This window comes from Amblyomma americanum, chromosome 5, assembly GCF_052857255.1.
Source record: "Amblyomma americanum isolate KBUSLIRL-KWMA chromosome 5, ASM5285725v1, whole genome shotgun sequence".
In the NCBI taxonomy this organism is placed as follows: Eukaryota; Metazoa; Arthropoda; class Arachnida; order Ixodida; family Ixodidae; genus Amblyomma; species Amblyomma americanum.
In genome coordinates this window covers 57,696,049-57,718,063 of record NC_135501.1, presented here as the reverse complement: position 1 = coordinate 57,718,063, position 22,015 = coordinate 57,696,049, and the positions used below count along the sequence as shown (strand labels likewise).

Here is a 22,015-nt window from a genome sequence, read left to right as displayed (position 1 = left end):
TCTCCTTGGCTTTTGCAGTTGTTATTTTGAAAGATGCAGAGAAGAATTTGTAATATAACCAATAGCTGAACTCTGGTTGCAGAACAGCCTCTTCCAGGCCCCTTTTCTGCGACGATAGGCATTCTCACATTCTTCTGTCCCCCAAGGAGACAGTGTTTTATTAGGGGCTGCTGCGGGCACACTGTACATTGAGTGGTCTACTGTATTTCGCAAAAATGAAACCGTCTGCTGTGCTCTGTCACCCCGGCTTGTACTAACTAGAGAGGCAATTGAGGCGGACATCAGATTTTTATAAATATTGTGGTTGACAAATTTATGGGTTGCACAACTAGTTTTGAGCGGAGATAACCGGATAGTGAAAGCTACAGGAAGGTGGTCACTAGATGTACCCGAACCCTGTGTCGACCAATCTGTCAACTCTAGCCTACCTGCTGATAAAGTTAAGTCAATGGCTGAGCGAGAAACCCCACGCATAACTGTTACTTCTCTGGAATTGCAGCAGCAAAAACGTCCATAAAATCGCTGCTTCATCATTTTAATTTATTGCAGTACTGAAGCTAGCCTTCCTCAAAAGCCGAATTGAAAGCGAATGAGGAAGCAGCGATTATATTGCAGTGACCTGTAAGTACACGTTGTCGTCAGAGTCCTCTTTCGGCTGTTGAAACCGAGACAGCACGAAAAAGAAATGTCATTTTAAATTATTTTATGGTCGTAGGAGAATACCAGGTAGTAACCCATGTATAATAATGCCTTACGCATCATTACAAACTTGAAAACGCGCACCCAAAATATCTGTGTCTATACTCCTTTAAACAATGGCGGGACAGCTCCGTCAAGGTAAAGGTATGGGCAGACATGGCGCCCTCCTTACACGATTAAGGGGGGGGGGGGGGGGTGGCTGCACACCGTGCCCGCACCCCCTGTGCTCACTCCTATGAAGGCAACCGGCAGCTGACAGGTATGACAGCAGTAGGTACACAGGCAAGAATTTGCGTTCTTACAATGTTACACACTTTCCTGGAACCAAGGCCGGATTTACGATGGAATGGAGAGAGCCACCGTCCCCTCTTCCTTCCCAGAAGTGGAAAAGTTAACGTAGGCACACCATTGTGAACCCAATTTTTGCCCCAAAATGCCCAAGCAATGCACGGTTCCAGCCGCACACGCCATCCGACTGCCCCCTCCAGTAATGGCCCCTTAGTCTGCCCCTGCGTTGAAGTGATTCTTTTATCGGTGTAATGAAACGTGTCATTTCGATCCATAGACCGGATTATATTGTGCGGAAGCTATGCATTCTGAGAAGGCCACGAAGTTATTAGCGCGGACTTCTGTCAGGAGTGTAGATAAACCACAACGTGCCAGTGCAAGAGCTTTGCGTCAGCAGTATGAGTGCGTGGTTGCATCTAATTGGGCACAAAAGTCGCCGATAGGTGAGGCTGTATTCAGATTCCCGATAACCGCCGTTCGCAATCACCCTCGACGGAGAAGCTAATGGCTCTAGGTCTGCATAACACCTTTGAGGAGCTAAGGGAGGCCCAACTCGTAGCTCAGCTCCAGAGGCTAAAAAAGACCGAAACAGGGACCGAGCTGCTGAAAAGATGCGGCTACGAGGGTGCACTGTCAGAGATAAAAAGATCAAAACGAATACCCGATGAACTGCGGCAAACAATTAGGGCAGCACCAATTCCCAAAAATATGGATCCGAACCTGCACGAAGAGCGACGAGAGTCTAGGGCACAGTATGTGCAACAGAACCTAGCCAACAAAGAAAACATTACGTACACGGATGCGGTTGCATACGGAAGAGCTAGACAACATAACAAAAATAGAGCGGTTGCAACGGTAATTAATCATCAGCTCAAAGAAATAGCCAGCGCAACTATCAGGGATGGCACGATTGAGGAGGCCGAAGAGGCTGCCATTGCCCTAGCGGCGGCAGAGGGCTACCGTGCTCAAAGGTCCCTAATAATTCTAACAGACTCGCGAACACCGTGCAGAAACTACATGAATGGCAAAATAGAGGGGACAGCGCTCCACATCCTAAAGACAGCCAAACTACCGCCGAAGGAAAAACAATTGCAACACATAATAATGTGGGTACCGGGACACACAGGCTTCGCGGGGAATGCCGAGGCGGATAGGAGAGCTCGAGAGCTTACAAACCGAGCCTCCAACCAAACCAGCCTCGAGCAGCCTGACGCGGAACCAGTGCCCTTAGGATACTCAGAAATTCTGAATTACTATAAGGGGGTCAGGATTAGATATCCCCCACCTCACAAAAATCACCACCAGCAGGAAGTGGTCTATTGGAGAAAGCTACAAACGGGAACTTTCCCGAATCTAAACATACTAAGCGAGATTCACCCAGGGCTATATAGCAGCAAATACCCGTGGTGCGATGACAAAGCCACAATCATTCATATAACGTATTGTGAAAAGAGGACAAATGCGGCTGCAATAAACAGAATCCCGAGTGCGGAGCAGTGGGAGAGGATGCATTCCAGCGAGGATCCGGCGGTCCAGGCAGGACTGGTCCGGAAGGCCTACCTGGCGGCAATACTCAGTGGGGCCCTGGACTAGGGGCTCCAACCCTTCCACAAGAGCCACAGACCACATCAAAAGATGGGAAGAGTGTGTCTACACCGAGACCCACCCATATATTTCTATGATTAAAGTTATTACTACTACAAACCGTCGTTCGCACGGAAACATTTGGCTGCGCACAAGCTCCGTCCCCCTGTTATCCGTCTTTCATCGTGGCTTCACGTGATGCGCGTGAGGGAAAGATCGGCTGCTGCGATGGGAAGCACGCCTCGAGGGATCTCAAAACTACAAACACACAAACACAAAATATAAGCATCCTGTGCAGACCGAAGAATGCTGGGATGCGTTTACACCGAACCATCCGCTCAAGGATCGCGTTGCCTGTCGTGTCGCAACGGATGGCGGAGGCGCTGAGCCCTACGAGCTCGCTGCGGCGCCGGCAGACGCACCATCCGCAAGACGCTCTTCGCAGCTAGCGGAAAGGGAAGACGAAGCGGAGAGTTGAAAAAGGAGAGAGAGAGAGTAAATAAATAAAGGCAGCACAGGAGCAGCCGTGTGCCCGCCCACTCCCTCTCCTCATCCCGCTGGTGCTACGCCTCACCGCGAGAAGTTTCGTTTTTGCGCCAGTGCGCGTCATATCGCTCGGACTCTTGGACGACTCGTTCTGCTCTGCGTGAAGTTGCCTACAAAGTGAAAGATGACTTGTGAGTACGGCACCAGTTTTTATTCCTACGTTCTGCTAGCAAGAAACAGCTGTTTCGATACCCTTGTACTGTCACCTCCGAACGCTGTAGCCCATTCTTTTGGCTGCTACTCTGACGTGACGCGCCATGCTGGACCGCCGAAACATTTAAATGCGAGATATGTTACCGGCCCCCCGCTATTATATTTCGTCTTAAGTGAATACGTGTAAATGAAGTGTAGATCCTACATAGTGCGGCTGCTGACCCGAAAGACGCGGATTGGATCCCAGCCACGGTGGTCGCATTTCGATGGAGGCAAAATTCTAGAGGCCCGTGTACTGTGCGATGTCAGTGCACGTTAAAGATCCCCAGGTTGTCGAAATTCCCGGATCCCTCCTCTACGGCGTCTCTCATAGCCTGAGTCGCGTTGGGACACTGAGCCCCATAACCCAAACCAAACCTACATAAAGAGGGCACTTTAGTGGGCGCCAATGTTGACCCGTCACAGTTCGGCAACTGGCCTTCAGAGTGTTAATTATGCTCGGTTCGGTGCTCCCAGTAAGGTGACAAACACGGGGACGCGAACGTCGCTTAGGTTGCCGGTGTCACACTTTCAGTTGAGCGCGCTGCCTTCTCTTTTGGAGCTAATCTATGGGGACCAGCAGGTGACCACAGCCATTTCCGGTTTGCATGCACACATTGTGCATACTGCGTTCATTTGCTGTACGCTATACGCACAATGAGTAAAACCACTTGTTACGGCGCAGCCAGGGTATACGTCGTGGGAAAACGTGAGGAGTGCCGCCGAAGTCTCTAGTGCAATGGAATGCGCCGACAAGCGGGCAAAGACTGAAAACAGCGCCGCGCCCAAGTTTTGTGTTCTCCGGGCGAAGAGAGTGAACAATGCTTTGTTTTTCACAGTATATATCCGAAACACGTGACGATGTCTGGACGGCTCGGGTAGACCGGTGCTGTGCGTTTTTAAACAAAAGCTTCACTAGTAGTCTACGTAGCTTCATCGCCGTATGCGCGAGTTTGACCTTCTATACCGAGGAGAAACCACGTGACAGCTATGATGTCACTCAGCCGCCGCCGCCGAAACCGAGCTCTCGCCTCTCTTAGCATAGGCCGTCTGCGATCATTGTGTTCATTGGCGTTGGCGTTGTCAACGTTCTAGATTTTAATTATTTTTAGGAAAGGAAGTATAACTGGCTCCCTGGGTCAGTGGACACCTCAATCGCGCTTTGAGGAACGTGGCGATGGGGAGAGAGAGATGTGTCCTGCATGCATTAACGCTCACAACGTTGTGCATACACGTGGCACTGCAGCAGTAGGCCGCAGCGTTCGTTGGGTGATCAACCTCTCGCGATCAACCATTAATTTAGATGCCAGGGCGGTAGGCTGGGTGCGCTGGCTTTCCAGTGTGCGTTCCCGCACTCAACATTACAGACGCCAAGCGGCATCTATATGCCCGATGCACCACAGCTTTCGCTCTGTAACCATGTTCAGCAGTAGTTAAACCACAGCTATTTTTTTTATTTTATTCTTCCCGGCTTGCTTGCCAGAGCGGCTAACAGGGACGCACGTGTTTGATATTGTGTTCGTTTCTTTTCGCTGTGCCTTTAGTTAGCCGCCGTGGCTTACAACTAGGCGCCCTTTCGGTACTGTGTTCTTTTCTATTCGTTCTTAAATCTTAGGACTGAAAGATGGCGTTAGAATCATCTGCAGTCAAAGCAACGTATAAGAGTACCAGTTATATCGATATAGCGCTGTGATACGAGAATGGCCAGTCGCGGCACCATCAGCTTTCACATGTGTTCTGTGGTAAAATAAACCGCTTATAGCAATGCTGTCATAGCAAATTACCGGTTATAACAAATAAATGAGGCCACTGAGCGTCAACCGTAATAGAAACAAAATCTTTAAAGGCTGCAATCGCAACAGCAAAACCACGCTTAAAACACAAAAGCCCTCGCCTAACCGACGGACTGTTAGTTTTTCAACGACGTACGGGAGAACGAGACTTTTGAAAACAACGAACTAGGATTTATTTGCAACTACGTAAAGAGAAAAGAAACACGGGCTGGAGAGCGTCGAAACGAGAGCCTCGCTTCTCCGGGGTCGCTGAGCGTCTGGCTTTGCGTACCCTGGCAACGCGATCGTCCCCTCCCCGCAACCGGCCCTCACACATCGACACCGCAGTCGCAGCGACGCGACTGCAAAAAGGCTCACGCAGAGAAGAGATTCGGGAGCATGATGCGGAGCCTTGGTGGAGCAGTCCATTGTCAACGTCTCAGAGGGGTGCGCCGCCCGGAGAAAGATGCTAGTGACGCGGATACGCGCGAAGCTCCCGCCGGGAAAGTAATAAAGGCGATTTGGTCATCGGTGATGATTGCTGTCGGTCGAGTCGAAGAATTCTTGCACGATGACTATTCAGTCATGACAAGTGAGGATATCACTGACAACGCGATCATGGCAGCTGTCACCGGCGCGAACAAGAACGAACAGGCTTTTGCAAGTTGCGGCATAATAGTAAAAACATTTAATTCGACGTACATTAATTCGGAAATCCGTATCGCTCGAACTGCCGGCGTAGTCCTGGCCGACGCCCACGTAAGTCTGTGGCGTCGTACGCTCGCTAATTCGGACATTGCTCGTGTCGCGCCGGTTAATTCGAACGGGGCCCCGAAGGGACGCTGCGTCTAGGTAAGACTGGCGCGGCAAGAAATCGACGAAATAGCCCAGTTCAAACCTCAATTAAATGCTGCAGTGTACTCCGTGCACCTGAGACGTGCGTGCAACACAAGGCGTGATGACAAATGCACGGCCATGTCTCGAAACCAGTCAGACCGCATAGTTAATAATAATTGGTTTTGGGGGAAAGGAAATGGCGCACTATCTGTCTCATATATCGTTGGACACCTGAACCGCGCCGTAAGGGAAGGGATAAAGGAGGGAGTGAAAGAAGAAAGGAGAGAAGAGGTTCCGTAGTGGAGGGCTCCGGAATAATTTCGACCACCTGGGGATCTTTAACGTGCACTGACATCGCACAGCACACGGGCGCCTTAGCGTTTTTCCTCCATAAAAACGCAGCCGCCGCGGTCGGGTTCGAACCCGGGAACTCCGGATCAGTAGTCGAGCGCCCTAACCACTGAGCCACCGCGGCGGGGTACCGCATAGTTTCCGTTTCGTTTTTCTGAGCCTTGCGCAAGTCCGTAGCAGCCGGCTAACTGAGCCCTGCCTCGCGCCGTTTAAGGCGCATATTGGCGCGATTGCGTTCGTCCGCGTGGTTCTTTCCCCCGTTCCAGTGCGCCAAAGCTGCGCGCTCGTCACGTGCCGTTCGCTGTTTGTGCAGCAAAGCCTTCTCACACGCGACGCTGCCGCTTGTGCGGGATGTGGCGTAGCAGCGGTGGAGCTCCAGCGCTTGCGCGTCGCACCGTCAAGGATCTTGAATTCTCCGTCGGGCGGCTTATATCTGCCGCTCTGCGTGGCACTTCAGGTTCGTGTGTTCTTAGATGGGAGGTTTATGCTTGTTGGCGTCGTTGCGTAGAACGCTTACGGCATGTGTGGAGTATTCACAGCAACCCTCCTCGCGCACATCGGCAGCTGGGGGATGGAGAAAGTGAAGGTTGGTGAACACACGCACACGCGCGCACGGAAGAACGCCCGCGTGCCCTCGCGCGCGAAAGCATGCGGACGCGTACCATCATGCGGCTTTTACGCACGATAAACAGTCCTATTAGCGCGAAATGTTCACACGGAATTCCGGAGTCTTTCATCACAGCTAGAAATCTTATAGTGAAGACGTGATCTGAGAGTCTCTTTTAGGGGTCTGCGGATGTATGTCCGAAAAGAACACGGAATAACGAGACAAGAAAATCACACACACACACACACACACACACACACACACACACACACACACACACACACACACACACACACACACACACACACACACACACACACACACACACACACACACACACACACACACACACACACACACACACACACACACCAGCGTTGTTTTTGGGGAGAGGAAGCAAGGGAATAAAATTAACCGGCATACTCTGACCTCGAGTGGGATTCGTGCCAATGGCGGCGCAACAGAGGAGCTTCGTTTACCGATGCCTTAAGGCTACTCGGCCATCCCCGAACTTTCTTTATGTTGTGGTTGTATGAGATATCAGGAACCTTCCTGGCCCTCCTTGTGCCGTACTTGACCGCGTCGAAACCAGCTGTCTCGTCATACGGCTTCATGCCTCCATCCCTCCTCAGTGTAACTGCACATAAAAATTCCCGAAACCGCACACGTCAAGAAAGGGCAACTAAAAGAGGCTGAACTTTCGCAGCGTATATCTCCCGCGCTAGAATGCTCTGTACTCTGAACAGTCACCTCGTTGGACAATGTGATGCACACTAGAAGAAGCACACTCAGACGGGCTGCTTACAACCCTGCTTAGAAGCGGAGCGTGAAAGACGCATTTATAGTACGACGTGTGCAGCGCGCGGGCGCGCGTCGCTCGCAGTCAGTCCAAGGCATCTACCTTGGTCAGTCGCGCTACTCCGGTTTGGCTGCGCCGGCCGAAACGCCACCCCCGACTTCGGAGCATGCGCAGGACGACCGTCGCCTCGCGCGCCGATCGTCGACACGCCGGCAGTTTGAATTCCGTTCGCGCCTCCTTCTGCGGCGCCTCATCCGTTTCCAGGCGCTCGATGTATGTGCGAAAGATCGCTCTCTCCACGGGAACAACTCACCCGTGGAGAGACCGGTGCTTCGCCTTCTGTTGCCGAGCGTTCTCTTAGCCCTGGTGGTCTCTGAAATCCAGCCTCTTGGTGTCGTATACACAAGGGTGTTGTTTTGATGGCTTCGATAAACCGTTCCACAACGATATCTGGCGCAATTTCAATATTTGGGCAGCTCGCGCCGCTCACGCCGCTCGCACTGGCATCTGCCATTTTTCTCCGCGCGATGCATTGTGGGTCGACGCGGTCGGCGGCGCCGGCGCGCAATTGGAGCAGGAGCCAAATCTGCGCCAGGCCCGTCGGGGCACGCTGGCAGCCGCCGGTTGCGTTGGCCGCTGCAGTGCCACGAAGTATGGACCTCCTTCACCCCGCGACGTCACGAAGATGCGGTGGCGCTGATGTTAGCAGCGACTTTCGCATATTAGGCAAAACAGGGTCCGCTTGCCCGTGCCTACCGCAGCTGCCGCAGCTACCGGCGGCTGCTTCAAGCCTGTGCACTGCAGAAGCAGCATATATTGACCAGCTGCGTCACTGCTGGATCCGCGTAATAGCTTAAAAAATATTAAATTAGCCTTGATGGGTTTCTCGCGCATAAGTTCCACATTCGGAAACTGGCTAACAGGCATTGGGCCACGGTAGTAAAGCGCGAAGTCTGGGAGTCGATAGGCTCTGCCACTCAATGCACTTAATAGCATGCAAGTTACTGCGTTCATTCACCTGAACTTCAGGATAGTAGGCTGATAATTGCTCAAGGAAAAAGAAGACATATGCAGCTGCACACGTACTTATCACCTTGAGCCGGAGTGCACGGTGCGCCGACAGGTTCACTCGCCCCCAAGGGATGCGCTTTTGTTTTGTTAATAGCACACCATGTTTTAATGGCGCGTTTTATGACATTTAATATTTACTTGAAACTGTTCCTTGATATGACGACGTAATTATTTCATTTGAGTAGAAAGAAGTCTGGTAAGTTGTGTCAATCTTGCGCGGTTGCGTTGGTGTGCTTAGAATAGCGTACCTTAAGTGTGCTAAACGCCATATGCTTTTTCATTGCATCATGCATGTGTCATGTTTCATGAGGTAGTACATGATCGCGAAGCTTGTTTGGAAAGAAGCAGCCGCAGGCGTACTACTAACAGACACGTGGCGAGATTGAGAGGGGACGCGGCAATGAAAAGTGTTTTCGTTATTCATGCATGCGATATGTAACTAAACTTTGTGCAAATATGAAATTCCTACGCTAGTTTCAGTAATTCCTTTTATTTATAGGTATACCTGGTGCAGTTCTGGGTAATTATAATTAACACCGTCGTCAAGTCCCCCCAAGGGCTCAAATAATTGAGTAGATAGTGCGCAGTTTTTTATGCCAGCATGTACATAAAGCCCTGTTCTGCACGATGACGCGATTAGTTCTTTTTCTATATGATCAGTACTTATGCATGCATAGTTACATGAAAACGTTTCTTACAAGAAATAACTAACACTACTGCACGTGTAGGGAAAAAAAATCTAGAGATTTATTACGCTCCTCAACGTCTCAGGAATAGTTTGCGACAAATGGAATCATTGATTTTCATGCGAATTACGAAGGTGAGTGATCCAGTCGCAGAAAATGTGAGAGGTCAGAAAACGAACCTTAAAGTTTATTCCCTCGTTTATGGCATCTTCGCTTTCGCTTTGGTCAAAGAAATGCGGCACTGAAATCAAAGAAATTACCTCCAAATTTTTGACGACCACACTTCTAAAAAGCGTAATTTATAAATTTGTACTCAATATTTAGCTATAATTTTTCGTCACGAAACTAGACTTCAGGGCTAGGAAAGAAAATAATTCTAGAAATAAAAAATTTTCACCAAATCGACCAGCTTAACAAGAGGACAAGTCGGCCTGGCTGGTGCGTGGTCATGCGGCTAAAAACAGCGCTAAGCGAGACAGGAGATCAGGGACACGACGCTGTCCCCACTTTTCGCACAGCGCGACACGTACGTATGTCAGCAGACGATGAGCGCATGTCTGCTCCGACGAAACAAGGCCAGCACTTCCCCTCACTATTGTCCCGAAGTAAAATCATTTCGGCTGGTGCAGAGTGTCAAAACTTGTTTTATTCAATGCCTAGCGCATAAATAAACGACAGGAACGCTTTCTACACGTTTACTACTAACCACATATACAATAAACAGTGGCAAACTATTTCTCTTTATAGGCCGCACGTGGCCAACGCGAGCTCGTGTACTTTGACAAATTACTAAGTTGGAAGCATCGACCATTGCTGTGATTCGCAGAAACTGGAAACGCGCCTACAAGCCTTGAAAACCCGCGCTCAACACCTATCCGCGATGCCACTCCCCGACCTTTTGCCTACCACGAGCTCGCTAGCGACTGCAGCGCCACCTTGTTTGTTTACAAACATGCAGGAGGTCTACAGACGGAGATTTTTCACCAACGCAACGCAGCGTGCGCGCGCGCTTGCTTGCTTGGGTTACGTCGGACTATATTCGCGCATCTCAACGCATCCCAAGCGTCCCAACGCAGCGCTGCATAAAGCGGCTGATCTGACGACCCCCACTTCCCTTCCCCTTCGGAGAGAGACATCGCGGCATGGTTCCACAAGCACTAACGTGACGACGCTTTGCTCTTCGAAGAGGGGGAGGCAGGGCGCCGCACTGGCGGCCGGACAACTGGCTGCGCGATCGGCACCGACGCGCTTTCGCTGTTTCTCCTCCGAACAACTTACTCCCAGGCTTTCTTTTTTGCATTTTGGGAGGAAGTCGCCAGTCGCCGAGGCAAACCCTGCCAGGGCTGACCTCATTCCCTCTTTCAAACCCATGAAGAAAATACACTTAGCCTGCTCATCGCCACGCAGGGGGGGTTGCATTGTGCCCCCGCGATATGGGTGGCAGAAATCGAGCACATTCCCCCCACATAGCCACAAGAAGAAGACAGCTCATCTGGCTGTGCGGAAGAATTTGTCTAAGCTGCCAATATTAACGTGCCGTTTGTGATTATTGCTGCCTGTTCGTTGTGTGCCGCTCCTGACATCAAAAGGACAGTTTGTGGCACGTCTTGTGTGTAGAAAAGCTTTGAACCTTTATATATTTTGCCTCACTATTTTCGTCACTCCTCTCTCCATCAGAGTTGGGCCAGCAGCACTGTGCTTCGTATTTCTACTGACAAAACCAAGCATGCCGCACTAAATGCTGCAAGTTTAGGCATAGCACATTCTTTCACGCGCTGTTTTGTCGCTTCATAATGTAGCAGTGGGTGCAGCGTATTCACTTTTGTCCCAATGTGGCGTGTAACCAGAGTTTCGACCATAGTGGTTCTCTTATTCTGATGCTGGCTGGCTCACTTGAACGTTCCCGTTCGCGGTATCTGTGCGCCTCAGTTGGCCAGTGCAAGCGGTAAGCCATAAGATTCGAAATGCGGAGCGAACGACACGGGTAGATCTGTCTTTACAAAAGGTTTAAAACGGGAAATGGCCATTTAACTTGGAAGGGAAATTTTGGTGCTTTGTGCCTGCTCTGTTCGGTAGACAGTGAAACGCGGAGTCCCTATCCGGGCCTGCTCGCTGTTTAGTCAGTTTTAATAATGATTGAATATGTGATTGGATTCACATAGCATGGGAATGGAAAGTGCTTCGTGGTATCTGCAAAGCAAACTGGCTTAACAAATACTGCTCACCTAGTTAGTTTGATAGTAGTAGTAGTACAATACTTTTATTCGGCCATAATTTACAGGCCGAGCATGTCTACCGCGTAGGCAAGCAGTCGACTCTGTGCCTCTTCCCCTTAGGCGCCAAGCCACTCGAGCCAGGTACTGAAGGATAGGGAAGGTGGGATAAGGACCCGACTGCTGATTAGCCGGGCAATAAAGAAGTAATGAGCTATGTCCACATAGGAAGAGGGGCTGTTGGCACAGGACGGATCCGATCGATAGGGATAGGGAAACAGGTGGGAGCGGGTGGTGACTGCTTTCATCTAAATCTTCTGAAGAAGGCTAGCCTCCAGCAGTTAGTGATGGACAAGGTTGAGAATAAATGCGTGGGTCGAGGCGGAGCTCGCAGTAGACCTTGATTGTGCGACGCAGGGAGTGGCTTCCACCGTCCTCCGAGTGCTTGGCCCAGGGGATGAGCGGTTCCCGATAGAGTGCCACGGGCGAGCTGATGGGCCAGCTGATGTCCTTCAATCCCTGAATGCGCAGGGAAGAAACCCAGCGGAGGAAAACGGTGGAAGGCTGCAGTGCGGAGACCGCTTGCTCGAACTCCTGTTGGAGTGAAGGGGGCAGGGTGCGCTTTTGAATGCGGCGGATAGCGGCTTGAGATTCGGAATAGATTGTGCACTCTGGTAGAGAAGGAAGGAGGGCAAATGACTGTAGGGCATGCGCAATATCGAAGACCTCTAGGGGCAAAAGTTATTGAGGGACTATAAAAAGAACTAAAAATCAAGTGTCCATGCCCGTGCCACTAAGTACTACGGGCTTGACCTCTAAGGACAACGCGTACATCACATTCCATAACCTTACTGACCACAGCACAGAATTCCTCCTCCAGACCTTCAATGAGGCCTCGGACAGCGGCTGGCTGCCGAGCTCCTGGACCTGCTTCCTCATTTATATGATTCCCAAGGCGGGCATACCTTCCTCCCTCACTAACCTCCGCCAAATCTCCCTGACATCGTGCGTTGGTAAGATCCTTGAGCGAATGGCCCGGACTCGCCTCTCTGATATTGTCGAGGCGCAGGAGTTCCACCATTCTCTTATCGGCTTCCAAGACCATGCCTGTGCACAGGACTTGCATGTGATTCTAATAATAATATTAATAAGTTTTTGTGGAAAGCAAATGGCGCAGTATCTGTCTCATGCATAGGCGGACACCTGAACCGCGCCGTAAGGGAAGGGATAAAGGAAAGAGTGAAAGAAGCAAGGAAGAAAGAAGTGCTGTAGTGGAGGGCGCCGGAATATTTCGACCGGCTGGGGATCTTTAACGTGCACTGACATCGCACAACACACGGACGCCTTAGCTTTTTTCCTCAATAAAAACGCAGCTGCCGCGGTTGGGTTCGAACCTCCAGCACAGCTTTCTGTCAGCCATTACAACTCAAATTAACGCACTTGCGACCGTCGATATCCACAAGTCCTTCGATGGTGTGTGCCACGACTACATCCTGTCACAACTCGCCTGCCTGTCCTGCGGTTCCCGCATTCGTTTCTAACCGAGTGGCTCGCTTTCGAGTAGATGCCCATCTGCCCGGGCCCCAAGACCTCACACGCTTCTTAGAGGTGCTGTTCTCTCCTCTACCTGCCCCTATCGCCTCCCAATCGGCAGAAATTCCCGACCTGCATTACATCTTTTACGCCGACAACATTGCTCTCTGGCAATTGTCTGGCTGTCTCGGTCACGTACAGGACACCCTGCTGCATGTCCTAGATCTCATCGACTCCTTTCTCATCGCTGGGAATAACAGCGATGAGACGAGGGACAAAGAGAGAAGACAAGAGGACCGGCACTGACCTGTGGTCTTCTTCTTTCTTTGTCCCTCGTCTCAGCGCTGTTATTCCCAGCAGTATATACCAACTAGCTCAACACTCCCTTTTATTGAAGTTTATTTCTCAACGCCGCTGCCCTCTCTCCTGCTCCAAAGAAATTTGAACTCCTCAACCACTGCTCATACCGACTCTCGCACAATCGGCCTTGTCTCTCTCCATCTTTATGACTCTCCCATTCCAGTCGCCACCCAGTGCAAAGTTCTTGACTTCCCTTTGCACGTGGTTTAGAACCTGAAAGCCCTCCACCACGCTGTCACAACCTGTCATTCAGTAACTCCCCTCGTGCAGTCCGCTCAGGGCTCCACGAGGCTCATGCGCGCCTAGTTGCCCGCGCGCTCGCCCTTAGCGAGATCTTGTATTGTACCCTGCGTTTCCTTCACTCAGACTGAACTTAACGCTCTCTCGACCGACGGGCCTTGTGGGCCTCGACAAGGCAGCTCTCAATTTCCCACCACTACCTCTACCGCTAAACTTTCCCACAGACCTCTTCCATCCTCTGCGTTCACTTCTCACTCTATGCCGTGACTCGCAGCTTTCCCGGCTTTCCCTTGCCCGCCAGGGTTAATTTGATGTATACTGTTCAAACCAGCGGACAGAGTGTCACGCACATGCAGGATGACAGAACTGCAACTGGGACACAAGCGCTCGCTATAAATTAATTTTCATTGCCAAGATTTGGAGCCTTATCACCGCTACATTTACAGACAACACAATGGGAAGCATCGGAGAAAAAGTTAAACCAACCATTCGTTGAACTGACTGCCACTCCTGCTGTCCCAAACCTAGCGTGTCTTTGGTTCATGCTTACAGCTGCTTCAATGTAGGTATCCACGTTTTTCTGATGTGGCATTTTTTCCCCGCTATCATCCTCTTCCTGCCGAATGACATCGCTTCACCCGCGCATTGAGAACGTCTCTTGTTTAAAGATTCTTCTCTACTTCTCCCTTTATACAGGCGCCACCAACAAGAGAATCTGACTTCTTGAGGTTAACGATGCGCTCATAAAGCCCCCTTGACAAGAGTTGAAGTACACATATACAGTGCTGCTTATTTTCCAGGTAACCACAACGCTGGGCTCCTCAGAAATGTGAAGCTTTTGAGATAAAAAGCCATGAAGATACTTGTACTATACCTAAGAATAGCTGTGCTCACACTACAAACAAGGTGCGCATTTGTGGGTGGCAGTGCCATCGTATTTTCTTCTTTTCAGTCATGTTGGCATTACAGACAATGAGAGAGCAGACATGTGTGCTGCACATGCCAGAACCATGGAAATAAAACATGCGAACTTCCCACCTAGGGATTACATGAGTTTAGTACGCAGCAAACTAAGTTCCAAATGGCAGGCTTCTTGGAAAAATGAAGGAAACAACAAGCTGCATTTCATAAAGCCCATTTTAGAAGAATCGAAATCATGCCGCCATAAAGAACGTTTTATCGAAATAATTTTATGTTGTCTACGCATAGGCCACACAAACATCACCCATATCTTCTTATTAGCAAAGAAAGGCAAACCTGTATGTAAAATGTGTGGTGATGAGCTGACATTTAATAACATTTTAATGTCTTGTTCGCGTCTCGAAAAACTTAAAACAAGTTTTTGCTGTATTTTACAATGAACACATCCCATTTCATCCCGCATTGCTTTTAGGCGAGCAAAGACTCGTCGATTTTTATCTTGTCTGTAAGTTTCTGAAGAAAGCCAATGTTTTGAATCTAATATAATATAATAACATCTATACAGTTAATATAACAGATCAACTAACCTTGTGTTTGGCGCATGATAGCCACATTAGCTTTTGCGCCATAAAACCCCGTATAACTAACTTATCTTTCTTTCATTCAGTTTTTCATCTTATTGTGAATACCCGCACAATTATGTGGAAGTGCGGAAATTTTTTTGAAGCGGTTCATGTTTGGGAGTGTTGTGTATGTGCTTAGCGGACAGGGCATGTCGATTTTGTTTTTCAATATAAAGCATAGGTGTGCAATAGAAACTCGCCGCCCTTTCTCAGGCACTTCCAAATTAAATGGTCAGCCGCGCTTAATGCGCACAGGGACTAAGGGAACGTGCAAAGTGTAATTTCCAGTTAAATTCTATTGCTGTGTGCGGGTGTAGAAAAGAACCAATAAGCTGGCTAAAAGTATCTCAGAGCTTCTGCTGCAAAACCGAAAAAACTGGGCGCTTTTGTTAACGTTAGCATAACGTTCGTCTTTGACAGCACGAGCGGTCGCTGGAGGCCTCGGCCGCTTCTTCCAATCTCGTCATCCATTGCCGCGACTGCGGCGAACAAAATAATACCGTATGTTCACCGGAGTTAGGAGGCACCGACGTTGTCCACATACTCAAAAATCAGCTGTGTCGGGAAAAAGCAAACGCATATATCTGATCGCGACATCGCGCACCACGTGTGTCGTTATACCTCTGTGACGCTGCCGCCTGTCGGGGGGTCAGTCACACTATGCCTGCTGAAGCGAGGAGAATTGAGCCAACAAGGCGGTAACCCGGCAAAACATATTTCTCTCCCTGAAGGCGAAACTGGGGGTCCGCTCACTGCTGGCTTTTAGGAGAACTGGTTGTCCGTCCGGCAGGTCGGGGCTTCACTCCGCTCATCTTGCGTCGGCGGTGGGTGGTGGTGGTGAAACATTTATTAATCATAGAGAGAGGTGTTGGGGGGGCCGCGGCTGCTTCCCGTGGTCTGCCTCTCTTCCCGGCGGCCGGCTCTCGTCTCCCTGTGTCCGTTGTCTTCCCGCCGCGACTACAGCGCCTCGCTGGAGATTCTCGGCTTCCCTTTCTCTCTTAAGGGTTTTCCTCGCCCAACGGCCTTTTCGCCGTCGCTGCTCGTGCAGCCGGCCAAGAAGGCACGCCGAATTCTCAGAAACAACGCCCGTTACAACGGGAGGGCCGATCGCCTCGTAGGGGATGTCTCGTTGGGGGGGGGGGGGGGGCAGCAAGTGTCTCTCGCAGGGCAACCCTTCTCGTCTCTTCTGTTGGCAGCCCATCTGGTGCCAGCTAGCCGCGGACTTCCTTCGCCACTTCGAGCCGTTACGCCGTCTGCTCCTGGTAGGGAAGCTTGACCGGTGGGAATCTGTTGTCAGCGTCGGGTACCGCACACGTCTACTACCCTGTAGCTTTCTGTGGCCCGTCTGTGTCTGCAGCGCCCACAGCATTCCACAGAAGCGCATTAGCAGGCATATCGGGGTCTATAATTCTTCACATCGGCGCAATGTCGCTGGCGTAAGTCGGCGGAGTTCTTGGAACCCTGACTGTGAGCAATAGTCCTCATGTATTCATGGTTTATGGGGGTTTAACATCCCAAAGCGACTCCGGCTATGAGAGACGCCGTTGTGAAGGGCTCCGAAAATTTCGACCACCTGGGGTTCTTTGACGTGCACTTACATCGGACAGTACACGGGCCCCTAGAATTTCGCCTCCATCGAAATTCAACCGCCATGCCCGGGATCGAACCCGCGTCTTTCGGGCCAGCAGCTGAGCGCCATAACCACTCAGCCACCGCGGCGGCTCCCCATGGATTCAGTCCTTCACACCTCATCGATGGCGTTTCACCCAGTGGCGTTACACCCTATCGAGCTGGATTATCTTGACGCACATATTGCAACTTCATGAGATTAATGCACGCGTTTGTTTAATGAGATTAATGACTTGTTTGTTTTTTGTGTTTTTATGCCTTGTGTGCCTGCGCGTGCTGGGTTTGAAGGCTTTATAAGTCTTTCTTAATAAAAATTCAGTTGATAGCGCATCGTTTGTGTGCGTGTTTCTAGCTTAGTCCTCATTTTTTGGGGGGCTGTTCCAAATGCTACTGCAAAGCGCGGGAAAATATGTACGACCACACAGTTTTGTGACTTTTTAAGCCTCGAAATTACAAACTGAAACTGGTCGGAAACTGCTGTTTCATGAAGTTTCTTGATTGCAGCAGTTCTATATTATAATCTGGCTCCGAATCATATGTGGCAGCTCTCTAGATATGACTAATGACATATGCAAATTGAACAGTTACTCACTAAATGTTTCGAGACTGTTGCAAAGTCTGAACGATCAGTGCGTGGGCATGCAGCAGTTTTCCTATCTATGCACCGTATGTATTATTATCGGAGTCAGTTAAACGATCTGCCGCAAGATGCTTCTTGCGGGCATCGTTGAAAAGTTCTGACCTTATGTATTATCACCCTTTTGTAGTGAGCAGAATGGTACGTAGTTTCGTGTCGCTTGTGCGGGTTCAGTTCCCGTGGAGTCGCTCAGAAGCTATGTATCTGATCGGTAGCAAAATATTAAATTGACTATTAGCTCAACTCAGTTCAATTCTTCTCGGTCATTAAAAGTAGGTTGTTCGGATTTTTGTGGCTATGGTGAGGTTTTTTTTTTGCCTAGAGGAACATATTGCAGAAAAAAAATTGTATTCACAAAGTTACAGCGATTTAGTTCACTTGGCCAAATGCGAAGTACTTGCGCTAGCACGTCGCTTTTCATTTTGCTTTCGGTTCGAGGCTAGGGTTTCAAGGTCAGGCTTCAGGCGAAGGTCGGCGATATCTGCGATTGGAACCTGCGATTGGGTGCCGCGCGCGCGATTAGTCCGAGACAGGACGCTATATACGTGCACGCGGCTATGTACATACAGTTTTTTTCTTTCCTGTAAATAATTGTACGCAGCGGCGCTCACGTGCACTTATTTTCGAACAGAACCTAAACATTAGCGCGCGAGCGGCGCGAACGTGATTGCTTTATGGATTATGTAAATAGTGTACAAAGCTCTACCTGGTCCTTTCTTGCTATCTCTGTCGTCTATACTTCTCTCTATCCTCTCCCTTTCCCTTTCACCTCCTCCGACTGCAGCTGGGCTGTTAAGATATTAGATAGCAATTGCCGCGGCCGGCAACATCCTTTCCCTACCAATTTTTTTTTATTTATTTTTAAATAAACCACTACTGCCTTTGGCAGAAAACAATATGGTTTTTGAGTAAAGAAAACGGTGCAGTAACTGTCTCACATATCTCAGAGGGAAGGGATAAACTAGGGTGTGAAAGAAGAAAGGAAATAGAGGTGGCGTAGTGGAGGGCTCCGGAATAATTTCGGCCACCTGGCGATCTTTAACGTGCACTGACATCGCACAGCACACGGGGACCTTTTGCGTTTCGTGTCCATCTAAAAGCAGCCACCGCGGCCAGGTTCGAACCCAGAAACTCAGGCTCAGTAGCTGGGCGCCCTAACGACCGAGCCACCGTGGCGGAAGCGCACTATAGGATTTTGGGATCGATTAACCCACCTTAAGAGGGCTGTGTGATAGCGGTGTGTTCTGGATCCATTAAGTACGGCCGAAACTTAATGAAGATTACGACGTGAAACGAAGCCCAGGCGCGTTGCAGTCAAGGCAACATTTATTTTACTTCTGCGTGTCCAGCTGTCTTGAGACAAACACACTGGGTTTTTCTCGAGATTGCAAGCCTTAGTTTTAACGCACTATAATGAAACATTCGTTCCCGCCACACTAACTGAATTTGTAATGTGGCCACCAGACAAAATTCTGCAGTCAACGCTTAGAAGTCAACTGCCCAATTATGCTAAACTGGGCGAGTTGGAGCATTTTCATCTTTCGAAACTGAGCGCGGAAAACCAATTTTTGAGTATCATTGCACGTGGCGTATATTTAGAAGCGAGAGCTTCACTACGGGACATCGTGCTTCGATCGCCGTGTCGCTAGTTTTGACCTTCAGCTGAGTTAGAGGTCAAACCATGAAAAAGAGGAAAAGAATTCTAATCAATATCCATGACCCGGGGTCAATCCCGCGGCTGCGAGAACAGATATGCTTTAAGGGCCGCTCAGCGGGAAAATCTTGACTGCAAATTCAACTGGAAGTAACCGGTTTAAACTGGGTGTAAGTGCATGGTTCCAGTTGCAAGCCAACCGTTGAACTTTTGAAAAATCTCGCCAACAATAGTAAGTGAAAAGTTAATTCTATCTCGAAGTTCTTCAGACAAAACGTTCCCATGGAACGCGATGAAAAATCGTACACGCCAACCACACGATCGCTGCCGCCATGGCTATACCCTAGCTTGTGAGACGTGTGTGAAACTGACGCTTGTTTTGCATTTTCACCTTTTCATACTACGTACTCTGATTGTTATGCCACAAAAAATAAGTTAATAATTTTTAAATCATACCTTACTTTTTTTCACAACTTTAATCGCCGCTCACAGTTTGTGCTATTATTTATAAATATGTTACGAACTTCAACGCAATGGCGGCGTAGAGAATGACACCGCGCTATCCGCACCGACGGCCCAACGGTTCGCGCAAAAGTCACGGCATGTCACGGTAGTCATGGTTGGTCGCGGTCTCAGAAATAGGAATTCGTTTGGGAGGTTGGAAAATTGTAAATATAATGTTACCCTGCCCGAAACGCCTATGTCACAACGAGCTGGAGGGCGGGCTTAAGAAAAAAATTTAGCTGCTAATAACGCGGGCACACGATATGTTCGTGCTGCAGCATGGCCATGCATGCAAACGCGCATTGCAGAGTATTGAGGGAAGTGGTGTTATTCGCCGGGGGAGTGTCTACGGGCATTTTCGCATACAGTGCACACAGTGCGATGGGACTGATGTTAAGCCAACTTCCATCTAATTTCACAGTACGTTCACTTAATTCTGCGCCTGACTTCGCGATGTGCTGATCCGCAGCAACATTTATTTCCTTCTCGACGTCCCTTCAAGCAGTAAAAAAATTTCCCATTTGGTTTTTACCGATGACCAGTTCTGCCCAGTTGGCCATCAATTGGGAATTTTTGCTTCCCACTTGACTACAAATGGAACCACTTACTTCCCAGTTGGTCTCCAGTTCCTTCCATTTGGCTGACGACTGGGAAATGACGTTTCCAAGTTGATGGCGAACTGGAACCATTTGCCTCCCATTTGGCCCCAACTGGACCACTCGGCCCTCAACTGCGGTTCAAAGTGGTACCAGTTGGCTTCCAACTGGAACCAGTTACTCCCAGTTGCAACTATTTAGTTTCTCCCAGTTCAATTTCCAGTTGAACATTTTCACCTGGGTTCCAATAAAAATTCAGTTCTGAGAAATGCTCGTGTCATGTCTCTGCCTTCTGTTCTTGCACTACATTTCGAATAATGCTCAGAAGTGAATGGGGTTGTAGAGTAACCTCAGGCTTCTGAGGGTATAAATATTATCTCTTTGTCATTTCAGTCTGCTTGAGCACACGGCTGATGATGGTGACACCTGTGTTTTGTTTTTTTTTGCTTTTTTAACCTATAAAATCTATTTTCAGTGAAAATGGCATCTGTTCCCCTAGAACGTGACAGTGTGCAGATGCAGAACAACTTGGCATTGTCCCCAGTGTCCTTTGAAATTGCAGATGCAATTCCATGAAAGGGAAAAATGACGAGAAGGCATTTTTGGAGTCGGGCATAAAAATTATAACGCATAGCATGATAGGAAAGAGGCCTCATGTGAGAAGGCAGCGGTAGCTCCTAACCAGGTTTAACTTTCTCTGGCTGCGCAACCGTAACGCCTGCGCTTGAAATTTATGACCCGCCTCGGGTGCAGCCCAGGGAACCTCATAGCCCCTGTACAAATTCCGCCAGAGCCACTGGACAGGCACTGCACCGCTGCATGCAGATTCACTAAAAAACACCATGAATAAAGAGCCATGGCTTCCAGTATGGTAACTATGAAAGGTCAAATTTCCAATATTCACTGCCATGGAGGAAGGAAAGAACTGCTCGCTGCGCAAAAGGGCCCAGGCGAGAGAAGGCAGCGGCGTCAGAGGAGGATGGCTTGACGTCACGCTCCCTCCTAGTAATTTTTTCCCTCCACGGGCGATTAAAACTGCGACGACGATATTTTGAGGGGGGTGGAAAAAATAGAGGTGAGTTCAGTGCAGGTGAAATAACTCTTGAATGTCCGGATTGATGCTGAAAATTCCTGTATAGAGTCTACGTAATGGCGCTTGCATTTTCTGTGACTAATAAAGAGACCAGAATCTATCAAGAGGGTTTTGTTCATTCCCTTTGTGCAGTTGCGAGCTCTTGTGGTAGCCACGTGCGGCAAGTAACAAATTAAGATTCTGCAAGATCACAGACAAGTAGTTCTTTGTGTGTCAGTTGACGCACCCTTGGATGTTTATAAAAGCACTTTTCAAGACTTAACAGCTTGTGATGCGTTTGCGTGACAACAAGTTTCTTTTCCAGACTGTCAGAGCTGCCGTGCGAGGATACCAGAGGAGAAGGTAGAAAATACACTGCATCCAGTGAGTATCGTACTTTGAGTTCCTACAGGCGATTTGGATTAACCAAGTTCTTTATTATGGGCAGAACCTACAATGTTCAGGAAAAAGTTGAAAATTTGTTACGGGTCTCCTTTAATTCTTCAGAGCAATTCATACGGATATTGCAAAATGTGTCATTGCCACTATAACGCTACTTTAGCTGCAGATGACTGCATGCAACTAGCACTTCCTCAGTGTC

The 22,015-nt window shown here is 49.2% G+C and overlaps 1 protein-coding gene across 2 annotated transcripts in view; it reads left to right on the top strand.

Moving 5' to 3' along the window:
- Nucleotides 1-3,116: 3,116 nt before the first annotated feature.
- LOC144132466 (BTB/POZ domain-containing protein 6-A-like) overlaps nt 3,117-22,015 on the top strand; it is a 32,144-nt gene continuing 13,245 nt past the window's right edge. Inside the window, exons 1-2 of one of the 2 annotated variants that reach the window (XM_077664895.1) lie at nt 3,117-3,248; nt 21,728-21,798. In XM_077664895.1, the coding sequence (XP_077521021.1) occupies nt 3,242-3,248; nt 21,728-21,798 (78 nt within the window). In that variant the 5' untranslated portion in view covers nt 3,117-3,241. The remainder of the gene's footprint in view (nt 3,249-21,727; nt 21,799-22,015) is intronic. The other variant, XM_077664896.1, reaches the window with a different exon arrangement.